The 22,500-nt window shown below is 45.0% G+C and overlaps 1 protein-coding gene across 1 annotated transcript in view; it reads right to left on the reverse strand.

The window, feature by feature from the left end:
* Positions 1–5,618: 5,618 nt before the first annotated feature.
* The window catches only part of LOC135114677 (protein sister of odd and bowel-like), a 21,170-nt gene continuing 4,288 nt past the window's right edge, over positions 5,619–22,500 (reverse strand). Inside the window, exons 2-4 of the mRNA XM_064030556.1 lie at positions 7,485–7,701; positions 6,614–6,949; positions 5,619–6,027 (exon numbers count right to left, since the gene is read on the reverse strand). Of these exons, the coding sequence (XP_063886626.1) occupies positions 5,758–6,027; positions 6,614–6,949; positions 7,485–7,701 (823 nt within the window). The 3' untranslated portion in view covers positions 5,619–5,757. The remainder of the gene's footprint in view (positions 6,028–6,613; positions 6,950–7,484; positions 7,702–22,500) is intronic.

Below are 22,500 nucleotides of genomic sequence, written 5' to 3' on the forward strand. Positions count from 1 at the left end.
TCTCTCTCTCTCTCTCTCTCTCTCTCTCTCTCTCTCTCTCTCTCTCTCTCTCTCTCTCTCTCTCTCTTCACGTATTCTGGAACACATGGGAATATACTTTTTTCTTTTCCCGTACACATGCAGACAAATGTATAAAGGACACACACACACACACACACACACACACACATACACACACCTATCTGGCTGACCACGCATACGTACACCTTTGCAAAACACAGTCACACCAGTCACACCTTACAGAATATATCGATACCATCCCAAGACATACTTAAAGACCCTCCAGGACACAGGCAGACCCCCCAGGACAGCCACCACCCTCCCTGCTCCCCCCCCCCTCTCGCTCCACCTCGGTTCCGCCTGAGTGCGCCTCCCCCACGCCGCGTCTCTGCTCCTCTCCCGGGTCGTCGAGGTGTTGTGATTCTCCGCGCAGCCACTCAGCCGCCCCGTGCCCCGTATCTCACACATCTCATTGATTATTCATATATTCAGGGATTCCGGCAGGGTGATGGCTCGCTCACCTACCCCTCCTCCAGCCTCAGACAGCTCCTCCTCATCCCTATCCCCGTCTCCTCTTCCTCCCCTCCTGGTGTCTTTCCCAGGATGTGGAAAGCGAATGTTGTACGAATCAAGTGTTTTGTTTTCTTTCCCAAAAGCCTGGGTTCAAGAAGGTCCGCCGCTCACATTATTCTTTGCGCTTTACATTGTGTGTGTATGTGTGTGTGTGTGTGTGTGTGTGTGTGTGTGTGTGTGTGTGTGTGTGTTTTCCTCGCTGAGGCAAGTTGTTATCTCTGCCTGCTAAGTAATGCAAGTGTGTTTGTTCGTGGAATGAGTGTAAGCGGACACGCAGAGGAAGGAAATAGTTCATTTCTGTGGCAAGTCTGACCTGCAGGCCACGAGAGCCTGCCAGCGGGGCGGGGTGCGCCGGGGCGGGGTGGCGGTCCTGCAAATGTCTCGCCGAATTAGACTCTCGTAAATCTCTCGGCGGCGGGTCAGGGGTGAGGACGCTCCTAAATACTTCATACGGAGCGGAGATCAACATTCATCGTGGTCAATCGTGAGTTGAGGCCCCTCGAGGTGTTGCGGTGCGCAGGCGCGGCGGGGCGTGGGCGGCAGTACGAGCGGCGGCCACCAGAGGGCAGGTGGGGACAGGGTCCAATCCGCAGGGTGCGCCTCCACTGCCGCCCTCCCGCCGCCGCCGCCGCGCGGGTTGCTACAGTCTGGCACACTGATAACTTAAGGTGTCCCGCCACATGTTCCCTGACAGCCGCCTGCCCTGCCTCGCTCCCTCGCCGCCGCCGCCGCCGCTGTCACTGCCGAGGAGAAATTACCATTTGCTTCAAAGAGGACGAGATTCCAATAAAGCTACGTCCCTGCTGGGAGAACGTCGCCCCGCCAGGCATCACCAGCACGTGCGCAGCTCAGTGGTGCAAGATGATCTGTGATGACACTCAGCGCCTCGCGGCGACTCACTCATAGCTATCAGACTCATCCTCCTGGCACCTTCCGACCCCCGACGAGGCGCTCCTCCGCCCCTTGCTGCTGCGTCCCCCCTCCCCCGCGCACCTACATCTCGGCCAATCAGTGGTGAAATATTCTCCTGCGTTTCCTGGGACTCGCTCGCCCACAGGCGGCGTCTCACAAGGCTTCGCTCGGGCACTCCCAACAGGTCTCAGGCCGCAGGAGGCCCGCCCGCCTCCCTCACTCAGGCGACAGGCGTGGGCGCCACCACCACTCTCTGCCTCCAATAATTGAATGCACCTGATCTCCTACATGTCGGCGGCCTCTGAGGCTTCCAGAGGCTTGGGCAATTATCGTTCAGAGGAGAAGGAGGAGGGGAGGTGGAGGAGGAGGAGGAGGACCCGTCGGCTGCCGGTGTGGGGTCACGATCCAGGATACAGGTCCCCCCTCCCCCTTCCTCCTCCCTCTCCTTGACTAGTCCTTCCGACGGTGATCCTCATTGTGTTCATACCCTTAATTCATGTTCTCTCCTCCCGCCCTCCCTCACCCCGCCGCCGCTGCCTCCCTCCGTCACCGTCATCCTCCTTTGCGTTTCAGCCCGTCCTTTATCACCGTCACCACCACCACCACCACCACCGCCGCCACACTGTAGTACATACCTCTTTTAATTACCACTACCTCTACCACTCTACCACTGCTCTCGTCCTTCTCGCCATCCCCGCCACCAGTGCATCTCACCACCACAGCGACCAGGCCACGAATATCCCTCACCACTGCTGCTACTCTCCCCCCCTCACCACCACTACACCGCACCCTCCCTCCCACCCTCACCACCCACCCACCCACAAGCGGAGAGAATTATCAGTGTCACCTTGGATGACCTCTCCTGTATCTCACCTGACCCCCAGCCTCCCCCAGTGTAATTACCTGCGTTTGGCTCCTCCTATCTCTTAACCACTGTCATGCCTAACGCGGAGTTATTAGACTTATAACTCGGCATGATTACACACCCGCTGCGTCAGTTATATTGGCTCAGCGCGGTCGTGTGTGCCTTGCCTCCAAGACGGAACGAACCATTAGATATTTAAGCTATTCTGTTATGCAAGTTTTTTTGTCCATTTTCATCGTCATCTTTTACTTTACGCCTCAACTACTGTGCTGGGTGTACCTGATTATTTATTTTTCCGGCATGCTTGTTTTCATTACGGCTTGAAAGGTTGTGAATGAGGAGTATTAATTAGAATATTCATAATGCGCGGAACACTTCATTATTTTGATGAGTTACTCTTGTCCGTTTTCTGTCATTTCCTTTGTTTACATCCAGGGCCGCGGGGTGGGCGCCGCCGCCTTTGTTTAGCGGCTGTTCTTTTATTTTGACCCACCGCCGCTGTTGCCTTGCCTTGGAGCTTCCCCCTACTGCCTGGTCCTTACCTAGTCCCTCTGCAGGTTAGTAGTTAGTCATTTTTTTGGCTCAAAACCTAAGTAGGCGGACTTAACAGCCTATCCTCTTGAATTTTACCCTTAGACAGTTCCGATTTTACTTTACTCTTGTGTGGAATAATAAAAATATTACTGAGTGCTATGATGAGTTGTGTGAAGGCTGAACATCTTTACTCACCTCTGAAAGGATTGGAGGTGCCTTGAAGTGCCGCAGCGTTCAGTAAGGACACGAAATATTTCAACTAAGAAAGTATTTACTGAGTCGACCATTGCTCCAGTGAGGGAGGGAGGCTGAAGGGGGAGAGGAGGAGGAGGGGATGGCGGTGCATTTGGGTTGTATTCTGATGTTAGGGGAGCTTTTCGATTGACATAGAAAGGAGTGTTTATTTGGCGATCCCAATACCTCAGTTTGTGTGTGTGTGTGTGTGTGTTGGAAGTGACGTGTTAAAAAATCCACTTCTTAAAATCACAACGCACACTTACGTAGTTTCTTACTTGTCGATTTTACCCCCATGCATTTCCCATTTTTGCGCACATCTCTCCCCCCGCCTCAGCTCTAACACACACTATGACCGCCTGCAGGATATACCACAAAACTTTGCTTCTTTTTCTACCTCATTTGTCTCCTGACACACAAAATTAAACCCTCAACTTGCCTCTCGGATTGGCTGGACGTCTGCTCGCCGGTCACGTGATCTGAAGATTTAGACGTGCAGGCTTTGCTGATTGGTCGAGGGGCCTGCACCGGCCATCCTGCGAAATTTACGACCATTGGCGGAATTCCTCGGGTGTGTTTCCTTTTCTGGACCTTCGGTTTTATCTGAAATTCTCTTATACTAATAATCACAACGCTCCACACGCTGTAATATTCCTCTCTGGCGGTGGAGTCCTCGCAGACCTCGTCGGCGGCACCTCCCTCGGGACGCGGAGGGAGGCGGGGAGTAAAACTGGGCTGAGATATTCCTGGTTTTTATTGAGGGGAAAATCTTTACAGTCAATATTAGCGACGCACAACGTTCAGTCGCCACCCTAGTAGGACTGACAGTCGCCCGGTGCATACTGCCGCATCCGTCCCCCTCCACACGATCCCTGCACCTCCCCTTGGCCTCCCCTCCCTACCGCTCAGAGCACTTGTGGCGATGTGGGGTGGGGGCGGCGCGGGGCGGGGCGGGGCGGGACCGTGGAGGAGAGATGCGGGCGATCTTTTGTGCTGGAGGGAGGGAAGTACAGTTCTTGGAATGTTTATACTCCACTGCTTAGAAGAAGAAGGAAGAGGAGGAGGCGGAGGAGGAGGAGGAGGAGTTAGTGGTGGTGGTGGTGGTGAATCCAGACAAACAGAAAAGCAGAGAATAGTTTGATCTTCCGTTCTTGGCAGCGGTGGCGGTAAATGTGGAGGTGGTAATGGAGGTGAGGGTGGAATGAGGTTGGGAGGGATGGGGACAGCGGACAGCGGGGTGAGTAAAGAGGAAAAAATATTACTGCCATGAAAATTATTGTTTGTAAGAGTCTGAGCAAGAAACGAGGGTAAGAAGAGTTACTTAAAGCTGCAGAGGCGCGGTGGTGAGGTGACCGGTGAAGGCGACTGCGGCGACAGACAGTGTTTTGTTTAGGAGAGAATTTTGATGAATTACCATAACAGAATCTGCCCTTCTTGTTTGTCACCAGCACCACCACCACCACCACATCACCGCCACCACCACCACGACCACTACAACCACCACCTCCTCCTCTTCCTCTTCCTCTTCCTCATCCTTATCGTCCTCTTTCTCCTCCTTGCTTCTCTTTCCTCTTCCTCTACCAGAAGACACGGGCACTACCACATCGAGAACAGCCAACACACGACGACAATAAATTATAACTGAGGTAATGAAGGAGTGGCCCCCACCAACGACTTTGTACACACACACACACACACACACACACACACACACACACACACACACACACACACACACACACACACACACACACGCGCGCGCGCGCGTCCCCAAATTTAATAACATGTTTATACTTGAGTGGAAATAAATTTGCTTATATAATTTTAACGATCGCAACGTAATTTGGTTGTAAATGACAGGTTAGAAGTGAACCGTTCAATATTCAGCATACACACACACACACACACACACACACACATACACACAGATGTGCAGCTTTTAGGTCAATATGCACCTGAATAAGTGGAGAACCCTGTAACACACACACACACACGCACACACACACGCCAGCCAATCACCCTACATCTATAGTAATGCTTATCTACAGTATATTCTACAGTACAACCTGAAGCCTTTATGCAACACCCAACACCCTCCACACCCACACACTTAACCCAACTCCCCGTGGTGGTGGAGGGGGTTGAAGGGGGGGGGCGCCATTACCGACCCCCTTCCCTTCCACAAAATCCGGGGCTGTCATGACTAGATGATCGCGCCAAGACTCCACGAGCCATGAGCCACCATCACCATCACCATTACCATCGCCTTCCTTAAGCTGGCAACTTCATCCTCCTCCTCCTCCTCCTCCTCCTCCTCTTCCTCCCTCTATACTTCTACCATGGGAAACTTTCTCGCGTCTCTTAACTCTCCTTGTCCTTTGGTGTTTGTTCTCGCTCTTTGCTCTCTGTTCTTGACTCCGTTTTCTTTTTCTCGTCTTTGATTTCTCGCTAGCATTCTCACGCTCGGTGCTCTCTCTCTCTCTCTCTCTCTCTCTCTCTCTCTCTCTCTCTCTCTCTCTCTCTGGTGCTGTTTCACTGATTCCACAACTCGATTCTATAATTATCTCTTTTGCATCCTTTATTCTTCTTTTCTCCTTCCTTCCTTCCTTTCTTCCTTCACGCAGGCATCCTACGAGGCACTAATCCGCCCCGCCCATGATGGAAGCTATACTGAAGGAGGCCAGGGAGGCGGAGGTGGACGCCCCGAGGTTCAACGGCTCCTTCTGCTGGTCTGAGCGGAACCTCCCGAGCAACGTGGGTGGACTGGAGTGGTTGCTGTCGTCATCGTCATCATCGTCCACCAGCAGGTCGTCCTTTCCGAAGTCATCGTCTTCGTCGTCTTCGTCATCTTCATCGAAATCGACGCCACTAGGAGGACGACCCTCAGCTGGAGTCGTCACGCGTTCGGTCTGTGGTGGAGAGAGGCAGGGCAAGGGAGGTTAGGATATCGCCGGGGAGTAATGGTGGTGATGGTAGTACTAGTGGTAGTAATGGTGGTGGTGGTGGTGGTAGAGGGGGTGTCTTCTCTCCTCCCTTAGCAAGTTTTGGAGGATTGTTCCCGATGGATATTATGTCAAGTCCCTTTTTATACACGTCTCCACCCAGGCCGGCGCCGCCCCTCGCCCTGTGACTTATGAGGGTGGAGGCGGCCACGTCGCGCCCAGACGCAGGCCGAACCAGCCTCACGGAAATACCTGTGAAATATTACCTGTTCCTCCCCACTCCCCCGCCCCCCAACGCCTGCATGAATCACAGCCCTGCATCCACCTCATCTTCAGTAGCCCAGGAGTGGATGAATGAAACCCCACATCCACATCAAGATCTCCCTGAATAAATGAATAACTCAAAATCTCTCGTCGACTGCATGGGGGAGTGAATAAAATTGAAGCAACCATCCACGCGTTAAATTTACTGCCTGGCGATAGATAAATTATTCAAGCCTGGTGGATGAATGAATGAAGACTCCACATCCACACCTTCCCTCCAGACACAAACCTTGGATCGCTTCCCTACTCTGGCTGCCTCATCCTCATCGCTGCTGTAGGTGCGGCCGGGGGCTCCCTGCAGCTCGGGGATGTCTTTTTCTCTTTCCTCTTCTTCCTCTTCTCCAGCTGCGACGGAGTTCGGGGAGAGCGGGTAGTGGTGGTGGTGGTGGAGGCGGTGGTGGTGGAGGGCGGCGGCTGGGGCAGCGAGGTCCAGTCCTAGCAGGGAGGAGTTGGAGGAGGAAGAAGAGGTGGAGGAGGATGGAAGGGCGCTGAGGTCGAGGTCAAGGGGCGAGGTGAGATTGTGGGTAAGGGCGTGGCGGCGGAGGTCACAGTTGCGTCGAAACACCTGCATGTCGAGGAGGAGGAGGAGGAGGGGGAGGAGGAGGAGGAGGAGGAGGAGGAGGGTGGGACAGTATCGTATTAGTAATGGTGGTGTATCTTCGAACACACACACACACACACACACACACTTGAAGATATGTTAAAATTATATACAACTTAGAAAAGAAACAAGATACATTTTCATGCCGTGCAGATTACGCATAGACTAATTGCATATTTTACTGTATATACGTTGAGCTGCGTTGTGCGATATAAACAAAGGAACAAGTGTGATGATATGGCACTTATTACAGACCAAATGAAATGAAACAGACACTGCGATGTGAGGGAAAACAACAACAACAACTAAATATAAGGACGAACAGCAACAAATACCACTACTACTACTACTACTACTACTACTACTACTACTGCTGCTGCTGCTGCTGCTATGCTCATTAAAGCGAACAAGCGCACTTAACTCACAGAATCGCAGCAGGTGTCAGTCAGTCAGAGCCATCAAGCATCACCCCATTCATCCTCCCTTCACCTCGACTCACCTTGTCGCACTGAGGACACGTGTACGGCTTGATGTCCGTGTGGGTGAGCAGATGTGTCTTCAGGTTACTGCGCTGGTTAAAACTTCTGCCGCAGGTGGAACACTTATGTGGTGACTCTTCCATGTGCAGGATGCGGTGGACGGCCAGGGTGCGACTCTGACAGAAGCCTTTCCCGCACTCCGTACATTTGAAGGGCTTCTCCTTGCTGTGGATGTACCTGACGGAGGAGAAGACGACAGCTGTTAGAAATGCTAGGATATTGTAAAGTAGTGAGGGTTTATACAGCTGACGGAGGGGAAGACGAGGGTGTAGAACTGTTTGGATTTATGTAAAGTGACGAGGATGAGTGTATTGTATTTGACGAAGAGTAAAACGAGGGGCTTATAATATTATGAAGTGATGAGTGTGGATGTACTGTACCTGACGAAGAGGAACACGAGGAGCTTTAGAATTGTTCAGATTTATATGAAGAAGTTGTGAGAATGAATGAACCTGGTGGAGGAAAAGACGAAGCGTTTTAGGAGAACTAGTAAAAAATTATATAAAGTGATGAGGATGTATAGAACTGACGAAAGGTTCTAGAATTGTTAGGATTTACATGAAGTTCTGAAACTGAATAAACCTGACGAAGGGGAAGACGAAAGGTTTTTAGGAGAATTACGGATCTTTGAAAATATGATGGGGTCGAATTTACTAGATGAGTGAAAAACAGAAAAGTTTTAGTATAATTCTAAATCTGTTATGATGGAATAGCATAAATATAATTGGGAAATCGACCAAGTTACACCGCCTCGTTAGTAAAACCATGTACTAAAAGAACATTGCCTCCCCGAACGAAAAACGACCGAGAATTAGGATCGAACTTGTAACCTTTAGCCAACAGACGGAGCACCTCACCACAGAGCCACCGAGTCTAGTGTTATCGATAGAAGAATCACGAAATTATAATAAAAGATGATGGGGATGTTTAGGAAGTGTGTGCTGAGAGGAGCGTTCAAGAAGTGTTTACTGGTGGGAACTCGTACAAAAGTAAAAGATAAATAAATGAATAAAATAAAATAAAATAAAATATGGAGCGTTTTCTTCCCCTTATGTGTAGAAAAGACGGGCCTAGAGGCAAAAAATAGACAAAACACACACACACACACACACACACACACACACTCGCAATGCCCTCCCCTATAAAAGAACAGACCTAGAAGGGATTGCCGATTAAAGTCGTAGGAAGGAGGGAAAAATATCTAAAGAAAATAAGAAGAAAAAAGAGAAAAAGAAAACCGCGCTGACAGTGGAGTTACGTCATAAATAAATAGAGGAAGAACCAGAAGGGATAATCATATGATGTACTTTCCGAATTACGCAACTTGATACCACTCTTCCGAAACAGCTCAAGTCGTAGGAAGGAAGAAGAAGGAAGAAAAAAAAAGAAGAGAGAAAGAAAGAAAATAAGACCAGGAACACAGTGAGAGCGCCAGAGTTTACCAGCGGATGGAATGAACGGGAAGCTTATGACGATCAAATTAAGGACAACATGAACCAAGGATCTGAGTCTATATCGTCACAATTACTCACTTTTCTCTCCTTTGTCTGTAGAATTCGAGGGACAAACGTGTGTGTGTGTGTGTGTATGTGTAATTATGAGACACGTGTGTGGCGTGTGCAGTTAAAATATGGCGTGTGGGGGATGATTTGCCGCGCTTAATCACCCTGAAAAGACACGTGGAGAGAGAGAGAGAGAGAGAGAGAGAGAGAGAGAGAGAGAGAGAGAGAGAGGGGGGTGAGGGGTTATGTAAGTTGAGGAATACTAAGCAGCTGTCACCAAACTAAGTCATCCGTTTCTCGACACTTTGAACCAGCGACCCACCACGTCTTCCCGTCCCGCCTGAATCTCTGAAGGGCGTGAAGGAAATAGGGAAAAATAAGAGAAAATAGTGAGTTTCCCTTATCTCTCTTCACAATGTTCTTCCCCAGAGAGAGAGAGAGAGAGAGAGAGAGAGAGAGAGAGAGAGAGAGAGAGAGAGAGAGAGAGAGAGTATCACCACCACAAATCATCATCGCAGGACATCACTTCTGCACCCATCCCTCACCATCACCACCACCGCCACCACCACCACCATCACCATCACAGCGCCACCAAAACGTTTAAGAAAGAACACTAATACACAGTTCCCTTTCCCCCAGGTGACCATATTAGCCTCGTCAGGTGAGTTATGAAGGGGCGTTACCTGCCTTTCCTACCTGACGGAAGAGGAGGAGGAGGAGGAGGAGGAGGAGGAGGAGGAGGAGGAGGAGGAGGGAAGAGTTGACCTGTTACCTGAAACGAAGCTTGTCACTATAAACAAAAGGTAAATGGCTAATATGTGTAAACAGCTTGTAGAAAAAAGAGAGAGAGGAAAAAAATATGTACACCTCTCTCTCTCTCTCTCTCTCTCTCTCTCTCTCTCTCTCTCTCTCTCTCTCTCTCTCTCTCTCTCTCTCTCTCTCTCAATATTTGTTTTTTTGACGCGCCTCGGTTTATGTAATGAATGGATGGTAATGTAATGCACAGACGAGCACCAAATATATAAAGCACAGGAAGTCCCAGGTATGAAAATGAAGTGTTTATGCAGAAATTACCTGTCATCTCTTCCACCAGTTTCCGGTTGAGATGGGTGCGCCGTAATATTAGTCAGGCTCTCTTTCTTTCTTCCTTATTTTTTTTTCTCTTTTTATTTATTTATTTTTTTTTGGGGGGGGGATGTGAGAGTGTATAGCGAGTGGATGGCATGAATTTCTGTTCGTTTTAGTGTGGGTTATTTATTTATTTATTTATTTATTTATTTGTTTGTTTGTTTGTTTGTTTGTGTGTGTGTGTGTGTGTGTGTGTCAAGGAGACCAGACAAGGAAGAAATTAAAGAAAAAAATTTGCACACCCATACTCTTCTCCTCTCTCTCTCTCTCTCCTCTCTCTCTCTCTCTCTCTCTCTCTCTCTCTCTCTCTCTCTCTCTCCTCTCTCTCTCTCTCTCTCTCCTCCCCCTCCGCGCGTCACGTTACACAGTCATTTGTTGAGCGTGTCAGCGGCAATAAATTATGCACAACATTTCATCCAGTCACCTGTGGATCTCATTAAGTCTGTTTACCAGTTGCATACACCTGGAAATCTCGTTGTCAGATGGTAAATGTCGGGGTTTTTCTCTTCCACCCTCCTACCTATTAATGCCTGCTGACGTAGAGAGAGAGAGAGAGAGAGAGAGAGAGAGAGAGAGAGAGAGAGAGAGAGAGAGAGAGAGAAGAGAGAGAGGGCATAAGGAACTGAATGAATGAGGATGAGGAACAAGTGAAGGTCGAAGGGAGAAATATAGGAACATTTATATTAATGAAGATGACAGAAGGGAGACGTAGAAAGAGATGAGGATTATGAATTTGTGAAGTGTTTTTTTTTTATTGTTTTTTTTTTTCTTTTCCTACGTTACGTCTTCGTCGTATTCATATTCTCTCTTATTTATTTATATACTACTACTACTATTACTACTACTACTACTACACTGCAATCATAATAGTTATCAACATTTTATTCATCCCTATTGTCACCGCTTCTCCTCCTCCTCCTCTTACCCCCTCTCCGCCTCCTCTTCTTCCTCCCTCCTCCTTCTTTTCTTTCCCTTTTTCCTTTAACGACAGGTGAATTAGCGAGGATGAGACAGGTGAAAAGAGTCATCAAGAAGGGTTGAGGATGGGGGAGGGGGAAGCCATTAAGAGGAAGTGTATAGACGGAGAAAGATTCAATTCGTTCCACGCGTTAGGAAGAGGATCTGATGCTCTTATATACTCCCTCCCTCTCCCCGCTCCCCCTCCTCCGCCTCAACATCGGTCCGTCGCCACGCCCTCGAGAGATCTGCCGGCTGGGGTGTGAGGGAAAGGGAAAGGTAATGCACGGGGGTGGCGGACAAGGCTCGTGATACTATACAAAGGGAGTTGGATTCTTTAAACATGGGATTATTGGGGGTCGGGGGTTCTTGCGCGTTTATTTTGTTTTTTTTTTTCGTTTCTTTGGTGTTTTGTCGCCTGCATGTGAAGTGACTGCGGCTGCTCTCTCTCTCTCTCTCTCGCTCTCCTCTCTCTCTCTCTCTCTCTCTCTCTCTCTTCTCTCTCTCTCTCTCTCTCTCTCTCTCTCTCTCTCTCCTCTCATACACGATGAAAGAATGCAGATAATTTCCCCAAGTCTCACATCAAAGTGGGAAGGAAGGGAACTGTTTACACATTAGTCGTGGATTCAAATGTGGCGCCACTTTCAACCGCCTCCAGTCACCTCTATAGTTGTCCTCCCCGTTCCCGTGCACTTCTTAGCAATCAACCCTATTTTAGTGTTCTTTTCCCACATTTTGCAGTTATAAGTTACAATGATAAATTTTCCGTCAAGTTTTCTCACAGCCATAACTGAGTAAAATAAAATCTGCATTTTAACTGATTCATTTTTTTCAAACTGTGTTCCCCGCATTGGTGTCCGTGTATGTTGACGTTCAGTATCTTGCTTTTACTAGTGACATTCAAATCTTTACGGAACACCTCGACTGGGTAGGAGGGTGGTGAGTGCTCCATGGATGTGTGAGGATTGGAAGTGAAGCTGGAGGGAGAGGAGGAGGAAGGGCGTTGTGAGTGCTAAATATTCTGAAACACTTCCACGACCCCACATCCATTACAAGGCCTGAACTTACACTTAAGGATGTTTCTACGGATCTAGTGACTTATTAACAAGATTTCTACATTATTAACTGGGGAAGCACTCCTGGGAACTCCGCAAATCATCTCCATGGCCTTTGAAAATAGTCGTAGTGAAAGAGCGAAGCGTTTCAGAATGTTGTCCTTAAATGTGACGGGTGGCAGAACCGGCGGGTGTTTGAGGCGGTGGTAGTGGTGGTGGTGGTGACCCTTCCTCCTCTTCGCTCCCTGTTCATTATTATTCTCACATCATGGTTTTCTTGTTCATCGTTTCTCACCGTCGTAATGTTTCAGTGTTTATGATTAGCTAGGGAGTCAATCATTGTGTTGTCTGTCTGCCTTCCTCGACTTGCCTTCCTGTCTGCCTACCTTTTATTCCCTTCCTGTCTGCTTTCCTTTTCTTTCTTCCTGTCTGGGATCCTTTCCTTCCTGTCTTCCTTCTTTTCCTTCCTGTCTGCCTTCCTTTCATTCCCTGTCTGTCTGCCTTCCTTTCCTAACTTGTCTGTGTTCTTTCTTATCTGCCTTTCTTTCCTTCCCTGCCAGTCTGCTACCCTTTCCTTGTCTGTGTTCCCTCCTTCCTGTCTGCCTTCCTTTTCCTTCTTGTCTGCTTTCTTTTCCTTCCTTCTGCCTTCTTTCCCTGCCTTCTGCCTTCTTTCCCTCCTTCCTTTCTGCCTTCCTTTCCTTCCTCTTCTCTCCTGAGGTTGGAATTTACACATAATAGAATTTCTTGCCTCACTCTACATAGCATCTGCAGTAAAAACTGGAGTGCGGGGGTTGAAAGGCAAGAGGTTAAGCTAAAGGCAAAGGGGTTAAGGGCAAGAGGTTAAATTAAAGCGTAAGAGGTTAGAGTTCAAGGCAAGAGGTTAGTTAGAGTTAAAAATGCAAAAAAAAAATGGAGTTAGAGTCCGGATTTAAAATGTTGGAATTAAGGTAAAAGGCAAGAGTGTGGAGGTAGAGTTTAAAAGGTACGAGGTTGAGTTAACCCGTTCGCCTCTGGTCAGTTCTTTCCCTTAATCACTATAATAATTTTTAAGAAACCTATTTTTTTTCTTTTTGTGCTACAGTGTCTCAAATGCGTACTTCTGTCGTTTAACAAATATGAAGTTCTTATTTGTTATCTTTTCTTTATGTCCATCCAAACAATTAATTAAAGTCGCCTCAACGTTAACAAAAGACAAGCAGAGCAGCAAAACGGTTAAGAGGAAGGTGCATGCAGTTTACTGGCAGTGTGACATCCACGGAATGCCCTTTTATTCACCAGACTGATGGGAAGATGGATGAATGGACAGCCGTATCTTGTCCAAATCACATTTAATCACGCTAAAATCCCCGGACGAAACAGTTACAAGCCACTCAGGACTCTTAACAGAATAGAAAAAAAAAAAAAAGAAATATAAATCGTTACTTTCCGACTAATTATCAAATTACTGCGGCTTTTAATTACCGCATCTTCATTTAACAACACGTATAAATCTCTCACATAATAGATAAGGTCCTTCACTGTGTTTACTAAGGAGACAAAGACGTAAGGACGTTTTCTAAGAAATAGTTACGTTTGGGGCTTCCTCACCGCACGACACGGTGAAGAGGCTTATTACCAACTTTATTGACAGTCATTTGTGGTCTAAAGGGAGGGAAGGAAGGAGGGAAAGGCAGGTATGGGGTGTTAGCGGGCAGGTAGAACGGACTTGTGGGAGAGAGGGAGAGAGAGGGGGGACTAGGCTCAAGGTGCGTGCCAGGGGAGAAAGAGAGAGTAGGTTAGAGCAGGTGTCGGGAGGAAAGGGAAGGGAGCGTGACAGTGCTGGAGAGAGAAAGGTAACGGGATGGGGAAAGGGATTCTCGTGTTATGGGAGAGATGAAGGTGGTGGGCAGGAGTGCGTGGCGGGAACAAGGGAAGGGTTGGTGCAGGATGGAGAAGAGATAAGTTAGAGGAGAAAGAAAAGCGAGCAAGAAAAGACTCTAATTTTCTCAGATCATCACACTTAAGTACACCCCTCGGGAAATGGCAAGTGAATGCCGCACATGGAGTGAGTGAAGGATGGGACAGCTTAGACAAAACGGAGAAGGTAAAGGAGTAGAAAATATTTGCCCAGATATGTCATTAAATACCTTGATCTTTTGGAAATATGAAAAAAGATGGTAGATCATATGAAGTAAGTGGGAGATGAGGAAGATTAGACGAAAGGGAGAAGCCAAAGGAGAGTAGGAAGATATTTTCTCATATATCTCTATATTTAAAAGCCTTGATGTTTTGGAAATAGGTAAGATAACACAGCAGATCAGATGGAGGAACTGAAGGAGGAAATAGACAAGACAGGCAGAGGAAGGCTGGAAATAACTCCATCATATATTTCCACATGTCTCATTGCACTTAGACACCTCGATGCTTTGGAAATAAGAGACAAAGAATTACAGTGGGAAAAGGGAGACGGAGGGGGAGTTGAAGGTAAAACAGGGATTATATAAAGGGAAAGGAAGGCTGGGATGGATTGTAACATCAAGTATCACATTATAAACATGAACTGGCACTGTAGGGAAGAGGAAACGAAGGACACATAAGCTGAAGATGAGACGGAGATTGGATAAAGGGTGAGGAAGAGCTGGACAACCGAAGGACTGAAGAACTGAAAAATTGAAGAACCGAAAAACTAAAGAGCTGAAGAACTTAAGAACTGAAGAACTGAAAAAAATGAAGAACTGAAGAACTAAAGAACTGAAGAACTGAAGAACTGAAGAACTTAAGAACTGAAGAACTAAAAGACTGAAGGAAGAACTGAAGAACTGAAAAAAAAACTGAAGGACTGAAGAACTGAAAGACTGAAGAACTGATGAACTGAAGAACTGAAGAAAGAACAGAAACATATTCGTTAAGTATCCCATTACACTCAAATCCCATTAACCTTTTGGAAGTAAGAAGTAAATGTCATAGTGAACCGTAAATCACACCTGTCGACACCTGAATGAGAGTTGCCGAGTCACAAAGGGAGGCAATCTCATGACGTGTGGCGCCCTGTTGATCGTAACGCACCGAGGAGTAATAAAGGTTTACGTACTCGCCTTAAGATGTAGTGGCGCTGGTTTGTAAAGGCTCAGCGGAGGACGATACTCATCAGAGCCTTGCCCGGTCGTAAAGAAAACGACATCCCACTTTTAAATGTGTTGTGGAGTGTATAACTAAATCACACTATTATTATTATTATTATTATTATTATTATTATTATTATTATACGACTTTTTTTATTTTTTTATTTTTTTTACCCAGCGATGTGTCAGTTGTGGTGTGTATAATTAAATCACTCTCTTATTTGCATTTTTTTATTATCATTTCCTCTGTCTGTCTAAAGAAAACGACATGGTACTTTTTAATCTTTCCCAGCTGGGCGTTGTGTCGCAGAATGTAGTGGAGCGCATAGCTAAACCAGTCTCTTGTTATTTTTTTTTCCTTCTCTATTTTTACTTCCTTGTCTTTCACTTGTCTTCTCCTTTTCAGGCATGTCGGTGTCGCATGTCTCGTCGAAGTTATTTGGGTTTTCAAGAGAGTCCTTATGATTCTGTTGACAGTTTAACCCTTTCACCAATAATTGTCACATCTTTCATTAATTTACTAACCACACTGACATATTTTCCTTGTTCTGCATCCACCTTCAAACTTTGTACTGGATAGAAACTGCAAAATCTATTACTTTTTTTTTTTTTATCCCTTTCATTATTGCAGACGATCATAAAAGTTTCATACATTGCTTTTTAATGGCATAAATTATTGCATATTGCACCGAAAGGCTTAACAGGGCTTTTAGATTGTGACTAGCAAAAAATACACCATGGGAACTCGTTTAAATATCTCAGCAGCCTTTGAAAACAGTCTGGATGAGCGATACAAACTTTCAGCATTGGAGATTTTTGTCAGTGAAGGAAACATCACTTAAATTACTACGTTCTGAAATTTACTGCCCCGCCGGTGAATTTTATGAGAATTTTTAAAGGAGTCTATTAATATATCATTTGTTCGGTATTCATTATTTGCGTACCTCAAAATATTTCATCGTTTTCTGTCGTCCACTGTTCTCCCACAAGGCTATTATCTCTTTTTTTTTTTTTCAAACCAAACTGCTCTTGAGGTCTGTATGCTTAAAAGAGTCTATTTATATATTACTTGTTTATTCTTATTTATTTATTCATTCATTTATTTATTTATTATTTTTTTTTACTGTACTCCCATATTTTATCTTCACGCCATACCTCTTTCTCCCATACAGAAGAGAACGCGTGCTATTTTGTCTCCCATACTGAAGAGAACACGTGCTATTTTTCTCCCGTACTGAAGAGAACACGTGCTATTTTGTCTCCCATACAGAAGAGAACATGTGCTATTTTGTCTCCCATACAGAAGAGAACACGTGCTATTTTCTCCCATACAGAAGAGAACACGTGCAATTTTTCTCCCATACAGAAGAGAACACGTGCAATTTTTCTCCCATACAGAAGAGAACACGTGCTATTTTGTCTCCCATACAGAAGAGAACACGTGCTATTTTTCTCCCACACAGAAGAGAACACGTGCTATTTTGTCTCCCATACAGAAGAGAACACGTGCTATTTTGTCTCCCATACTGAAGAGAACACGTGCAATTTTTCTCCCATACAGAAGAGAACACGTGCTATTTTGTCTCCCATACAGAAGAGAACACGTGCTATTTTGTCTCCCATACTGAAGGGAACACGATGTCATCTTTCCCGCCCAGCGAATTTCAGAGGATTTAAAAGGTGTTCATTAATATACCCTTCTGTTATTAATGTTATTTATGTGTTTTTTGCCTATTTTTACATTTTTTTTTTACGTTCAACTCCATCCTTATAAAAGATCTGGTACTTATCAAACATTTCTACCTGGCTAACATCATCTTAAAAAAATAAATAAATAAATAAAGTAAAAAATCAGTAAATGTATTCGTCCACTGTTTATTTTCATTTACGCATTTCTTTATAGATTGTACCTTAATTTTCCTTAATTTTGCTACTATATTGAGGGAAACACGATATAACACCTCTCAGATTTTAACATCCTCGAATTTCACATAACCTAAAGGCGTCCACTAATATAACCATCCCTATTTATTCTTATTTGTGTATTCCTTCCATATTTTACCTTCAGGTCATTCGTCTTATCCCCTAAAATGAAAGAAAGCCCATATACCCTTTATTTTGAAACTTACTGCTCTGAAATCTCTAATGACTTACGACTTATGACTCTTATGACTTGTTTATTATGATTATTTTTACTGTATTCCTTCAATATTTTACCTTCACGTTGTTTCACTTTCTGTCTATAATAAGGAGAATATACACCTCTTTTTTAAACTAAACTGCTCTTGAAGTCAATGTGCTTAAAGGAGTCATTAGTATGTTTATTTATTTATTTTTTCTTTATGTAGGAGGGACACCAGCCAAGGGCAACAAAAATACAATAAAAAAAAAATGCCCACTGAGATGCCAGTCCCAGAAAAGGTCCAAAGCGGTAGTCAAAAAGCTGAAGGATAAGTGTCTTGAAACCTCCCTCTTGAAGGAGTTCAAGTCATAAGAATGTGGAAATACAGAAGCAGGCAGGGAGTTCCAGAGTTTACCAGAGAAAGGGATAAATCATTAAGAATACTGGTTAACTCTTGCATTAGAGAGGTGGACAGAATAGGGGTGAGGGAAAGAATGAAGTCTTATGCAGCGAGGCCGTGGGAGGAGATAAGGCATGCAGTTAGCAAGATCAGAAGAGCAATTAGTATGAAAATAGCGGTAGAAAATAACAAGAGATGAGAAAGAGGCTGAAGACAGTTAGTTAGAGAAGAGAAACTGGTGAAACGAAAAGCTCTTGATTCCACCCTGTCTAGAAGAGCGCTATGAGTAGAACATCCCACCCCCCCCCCAGTAAACTTGTGAAGCATATCCCATACATGGACGGATAAGGCGCCTGTAAATAGTTAGCAGCTGGAAGGGTGAGAAAAACTGGCGGAGACGTCTCAGAACACCTAACTTCATAGAAGCTGTTTTAACTAGAGATGAGATGTGAAGTTTCCAGTTTAGATTATAAGTAAAGGACAGACCGAGGATGTTCAGTGTAGAAGAGGGGGACAGTTGAGTGTCATTGAAGAAGAAGGGATAGTTGTCTGGAAGGTTGTGTCGAGTTGATAGATGGAGGAATTGAGTTTTTTGAGGCATGAACAATGCTAAATTTACTCTGCCCCAATCAGAAATTTTAAAGAGATCAAAAGTCAGGCGTTCAGTGGCTTCCCTGCGAGAACTGTTTACTTCCTGAAGGGTTGGACGTCTACGAAAAGACGTGGGAAAATGCAGGATGGTATCAGCAGCGCAGGAGTGGACAGGACGAGAAGTTTGGTTCAGAAGATCATTGATGGATAATAGAGAGTGGGTGACAGGACAGAACCCTGAGGAACACCACTGTTAATAGATTCATCACCTACATATATATTCTTATTTGTGCTTTTCTGGAATTATCAACCTACGATTTCCTTTTATAATGAAGAAAATACTACATAATACTTCTTTTTAATGTTAAACTGGTCTTGAAGTCCTAACCTAACCTAAAATAACGTAACGTATTTTAAAAGTTGCAAAAATAGCTTAGGTTAGGTTAGGTTAGATTAAGTTAGGTTAGGTTAGGTTAGGTTAGGTTAGGTATGGTTAGGTTAGGTAAGGTTAGGTTAGGTAAGGTTAGGTTAGGTAAGGTTAGGTTAGGTAAGGTTAGGTTAGGTTAGGTTAGGTAAGGTTAGTTTAGGAGTCCATATTATAGCTTACTTTTTTTTTTTTTTTTTTTGTGTGTGTGTGTGTTCTTCCAATATTTTACCTTCACGTCATCCCCCAATCTCCTATAATGAAGAAAATATCATATACTCCTTTTTAAAACTTAACTTCTCTTCAGGTCCCTATGGTTAGAGATCATAAATATATGCACCCCAAATTTTACTCCCATTTACGTATTCCCCCAATATTTTACTGGCGTGTCTTTCACTTCGCTGACACACCTCCCGCAGTGAGTAATGGCGGTACTTAAGCTTGCATTGACTTGCATAAGATGACCGTAAAATTTATGGCTCCTAGACTATTAACTAATGTATGCCTCCTCTGAAACGTAAAACTAGACCGATTCTGTAATATGGCGGTGTGGAGACCTTTTTACATGTACTTTTTTTATACCTGACGATCTGTTTTGATGCATTTGATTCGTTCAGTATTCATTGGCGTATTTTTCAAAGCCTTTTCCTTTATATCATTCAATCCCGATATTAACGAAACGCTACTTTTTTTTTTATCTATTTATTTTTTTATCGTCACCATTGATCGTGAAGTTAACGAGGTACGATTTTTTTTTTTTTTTTTTTATTCTCTCAAGCTTTACTGCCCAGTGAATTTCAATGTGGCGTCTTTACCAGGTAGGATCCCCATGTACTTAATTACTTTGTGCAGGTATTTTAAGAATGTACTGTATTTAGATGTTCCTCAAAATTCAGTACTTCTTTGGGTCATACATTTCTCAGCGACTTCAGGTTAGACTAGACGTTTGTGTGTGTGTATGTGTGTGTGTGTGTGTGTGTGTGTGTGTATGTGTGTGTGTGTGTGTGTGTGTGTGTGTGTGTGTGTGTGTGTGTGTGTGTGTATGTGTGCGCACGATTTTTTTTTTTTTTTTCGGGTGCTGATGAAATTTGCAATATTTACAATTCTTCGAGGAAATGAAATTTGGAATTCGTATAAAATTCGCAATAGAAAAAAAAATAATAACATGACGGAGAAATGAAGCATAATAATTAACAACAACAACAACAACAACAACAACAACAACAACAACGAAAACAACAACAACAACGAAAACAGCAACAACAACAACGAAAACAACAACAACAATAACAAACACAACAACAACAACAACAACAAGACAACGCGAGAAAGGAGGAAGAAGAGGAGGAAGTAGAAGGAGACAATAAAGAGGGACACAAGAACCAGGGTGTGCCTACGTGCGCTCGTGTGTGTGTGTGTGTGTGTGTGTGTGTGTGTGTGTGTGTGTGTGTGTGTGTGTGTGTGTGTGTGTGTGTGTGTGCTCTGACCACTGCTGTGAGACACTTGGGTAATATTATGCAGGCAAGGGCGGAGGGGCGGAGGGAAGGAGGGAGGGATGAAAGGAGGGAAGAGAGAGAGAGAGAGAGAGAGAGAGAGAGAGAGAGAGAGAGAGAGAGAGAGAGAGAGAGAGAGAGAGAGAGAGAGAGAGAGAGAGGAAGGGCAGGACAGGTGTGTGTGTGATGTATAACTCAGCCATAACTCACCGGATGCTTATCTGAATGTAACGAATGATTTTCTTCTCCCTCTTCACTCTCCTTTCTTTCTCTCCTTTTCCTTTATCTTTCCCTCCTTTGCTACTCTTCGCTCTCTTCTTCTCCTCCTTCTCCTTTTCATTTTATTTTTTCGTCCCTCTTTTTTCCTTTTCTTTCATTTTTCTCTCCTTTGCCAGTCTTCATTTTCCTTCTTCCCCTTCTTCTCTTTTTTTTTCCTCTGATCTTTCAATACCCCTTCTTTTTTTTTCTTTTATCTTTCTCTCCCTCTCCCTTTTCTTTTCCTCTCATTCCCCTTTCTATTCAATTATCCTCTGCCTTTCCATCCTTTTCCAATTTTCATTCCTTTTCTTCTTCCTTTTCCTTCCCTTTTTCCTTCATCTTTCCATCTTTCGTCAGTCTTCCTTGTCCTCCTTCCTTCCTCCTCCTCCTCTCCTTTTTCTTCTATCATCCCCCCTTTCTTGTCCCCCCTGCCCCCCCCCTGTGTTTCGTCTCCGCTTTCCTTTCTTTATCTTCTTCTTTCTTTTCATTCCATCATCTCTTTTTATCTCTTCCACTCTTCCTTTTTCCATGAGTCTCCTTTCCTTCATTTCCTCTCCACTTTCTTTCTTATTTATCTTTTTCTGTTTCTTTGTCCCTCCTTCCTTCCCTTCCTATCCTTTTTTTTTCTTCCATTTATTTCTTCTCTTTTTTTCTGCCTACTCTCTTCTCCCATGCCCTTCCCTTCCTTTCCCTTTCCTCCCATTTTCTCCCTTTCATTTCCAATTCACTCTCTTAATTTCCTTTTTCCTTTCCTCCAGTCTTCTTTCCTTTCCTCCCTTCATCATCCTTTCCTCCCCTTCCATTGTCTTCTGCATGTCTTGTTTTCTCTTCCTTCCTTCTTTCCAAATAGGTCTGCAGAATCTCTCTCTCTCTCTCTCTCTCTCTCTCTCTCTCTCTCTCTCTCTCTCTCTCTCTCTCTCTCTCTCTCTCTCTCTCTCGCTCTCGCAATACGGTTCCTTTTATGGTGATCTGATTTGTTTATGTGACTCCAAGTAGGACAGGTAAACAAAGGAGGGAGAGAGGGAGAGGTGGAGGAGTGGAGGGAGAGATGGTGAGGTGGAGGAGCCTTGGGAGAGATGGATGGATGGAGGGAGGGAAGAAGGAAAGGGAGGGATAAGGAAGAGATAAGGAAAGAAGGGCAGGGTATGCGTGTTCGAAACAGAGAGAGAGAGAGAGAGAGAGAGAGAGAGATTATCAGGGGCGTTACCTCTATTCAGAAAAGGTGTTGACAGAGAGAGAGAGAGAGAGAGAGAGAGAGAGAGAGAGAGAGAGAGAGAGAGAGAGAGAGAGAGAGAACAAATAGAACTCTCTCTCTCTCTCTCTCTCTCTCTCTCTCTCTCTCTCTCTCTCTCTCTCTCTCTCTCTCTCTAATCTCAGCCAGAGGTGTGAAACAGTAGCAGCGTGGCCCTCCCCCTCCCCTCCCTGCTCCAGCTTAACAAGGCACCACGGGCCGACAGGTCAAATTACATGGCAGTGGTTCAGGTAGCTGGTCAAGATTGTAATTACCTGAGTCCTGGGGCAGTGCTTCTCTCCCTCCCTCCCTCTACCCCTATACCTCTCCCTGATACCCTCCCTCATCTTTTCACTCTGCCTTCCTTTCTAATTCTCTCAAATATTTATGTGTGTGATCTCTCGTTGGTTGTATCTGGTTGTTCTATCTTTCCTTATTCAGTTATTTATCATTTTTGTTTTTGTTTTATCTGTTATTGTATTTTTTTGGGGTTCTCTCTGGTTTTTCCCATGTTTTCTTATTCATTTATTCATCCATTCATTCTTATATATTGTCTTTTCCTCTCTCTCTCTCTCTCTCTCTCTCTCTCTCTCTCTCTCTCTCTCTCTCTCTCTCTCTCTCTCTCTCTCTCTCTCTCTCTCATTCATTCATTTAGTCATCTCTGTTTTTGTTACCTCTCCTCTTGTCTCTTATTTTTCTTTCTCTCTCTCTTTC

This window comes from Scylla paramamosain, chromosome 28, assembly GCF_035594125.1.
Source record: "Scylla paramamosain isolate STU-SP2022 chromosome 28, ASM3559412v1, whole genome shotgun sequence".
Classification (NCBI taxonomy): Eukaryota; Metazoa; Arthropoda; class Malacostraca; order Decapoda; family Portunidae; genus Scylla; species Scylla paramamosain.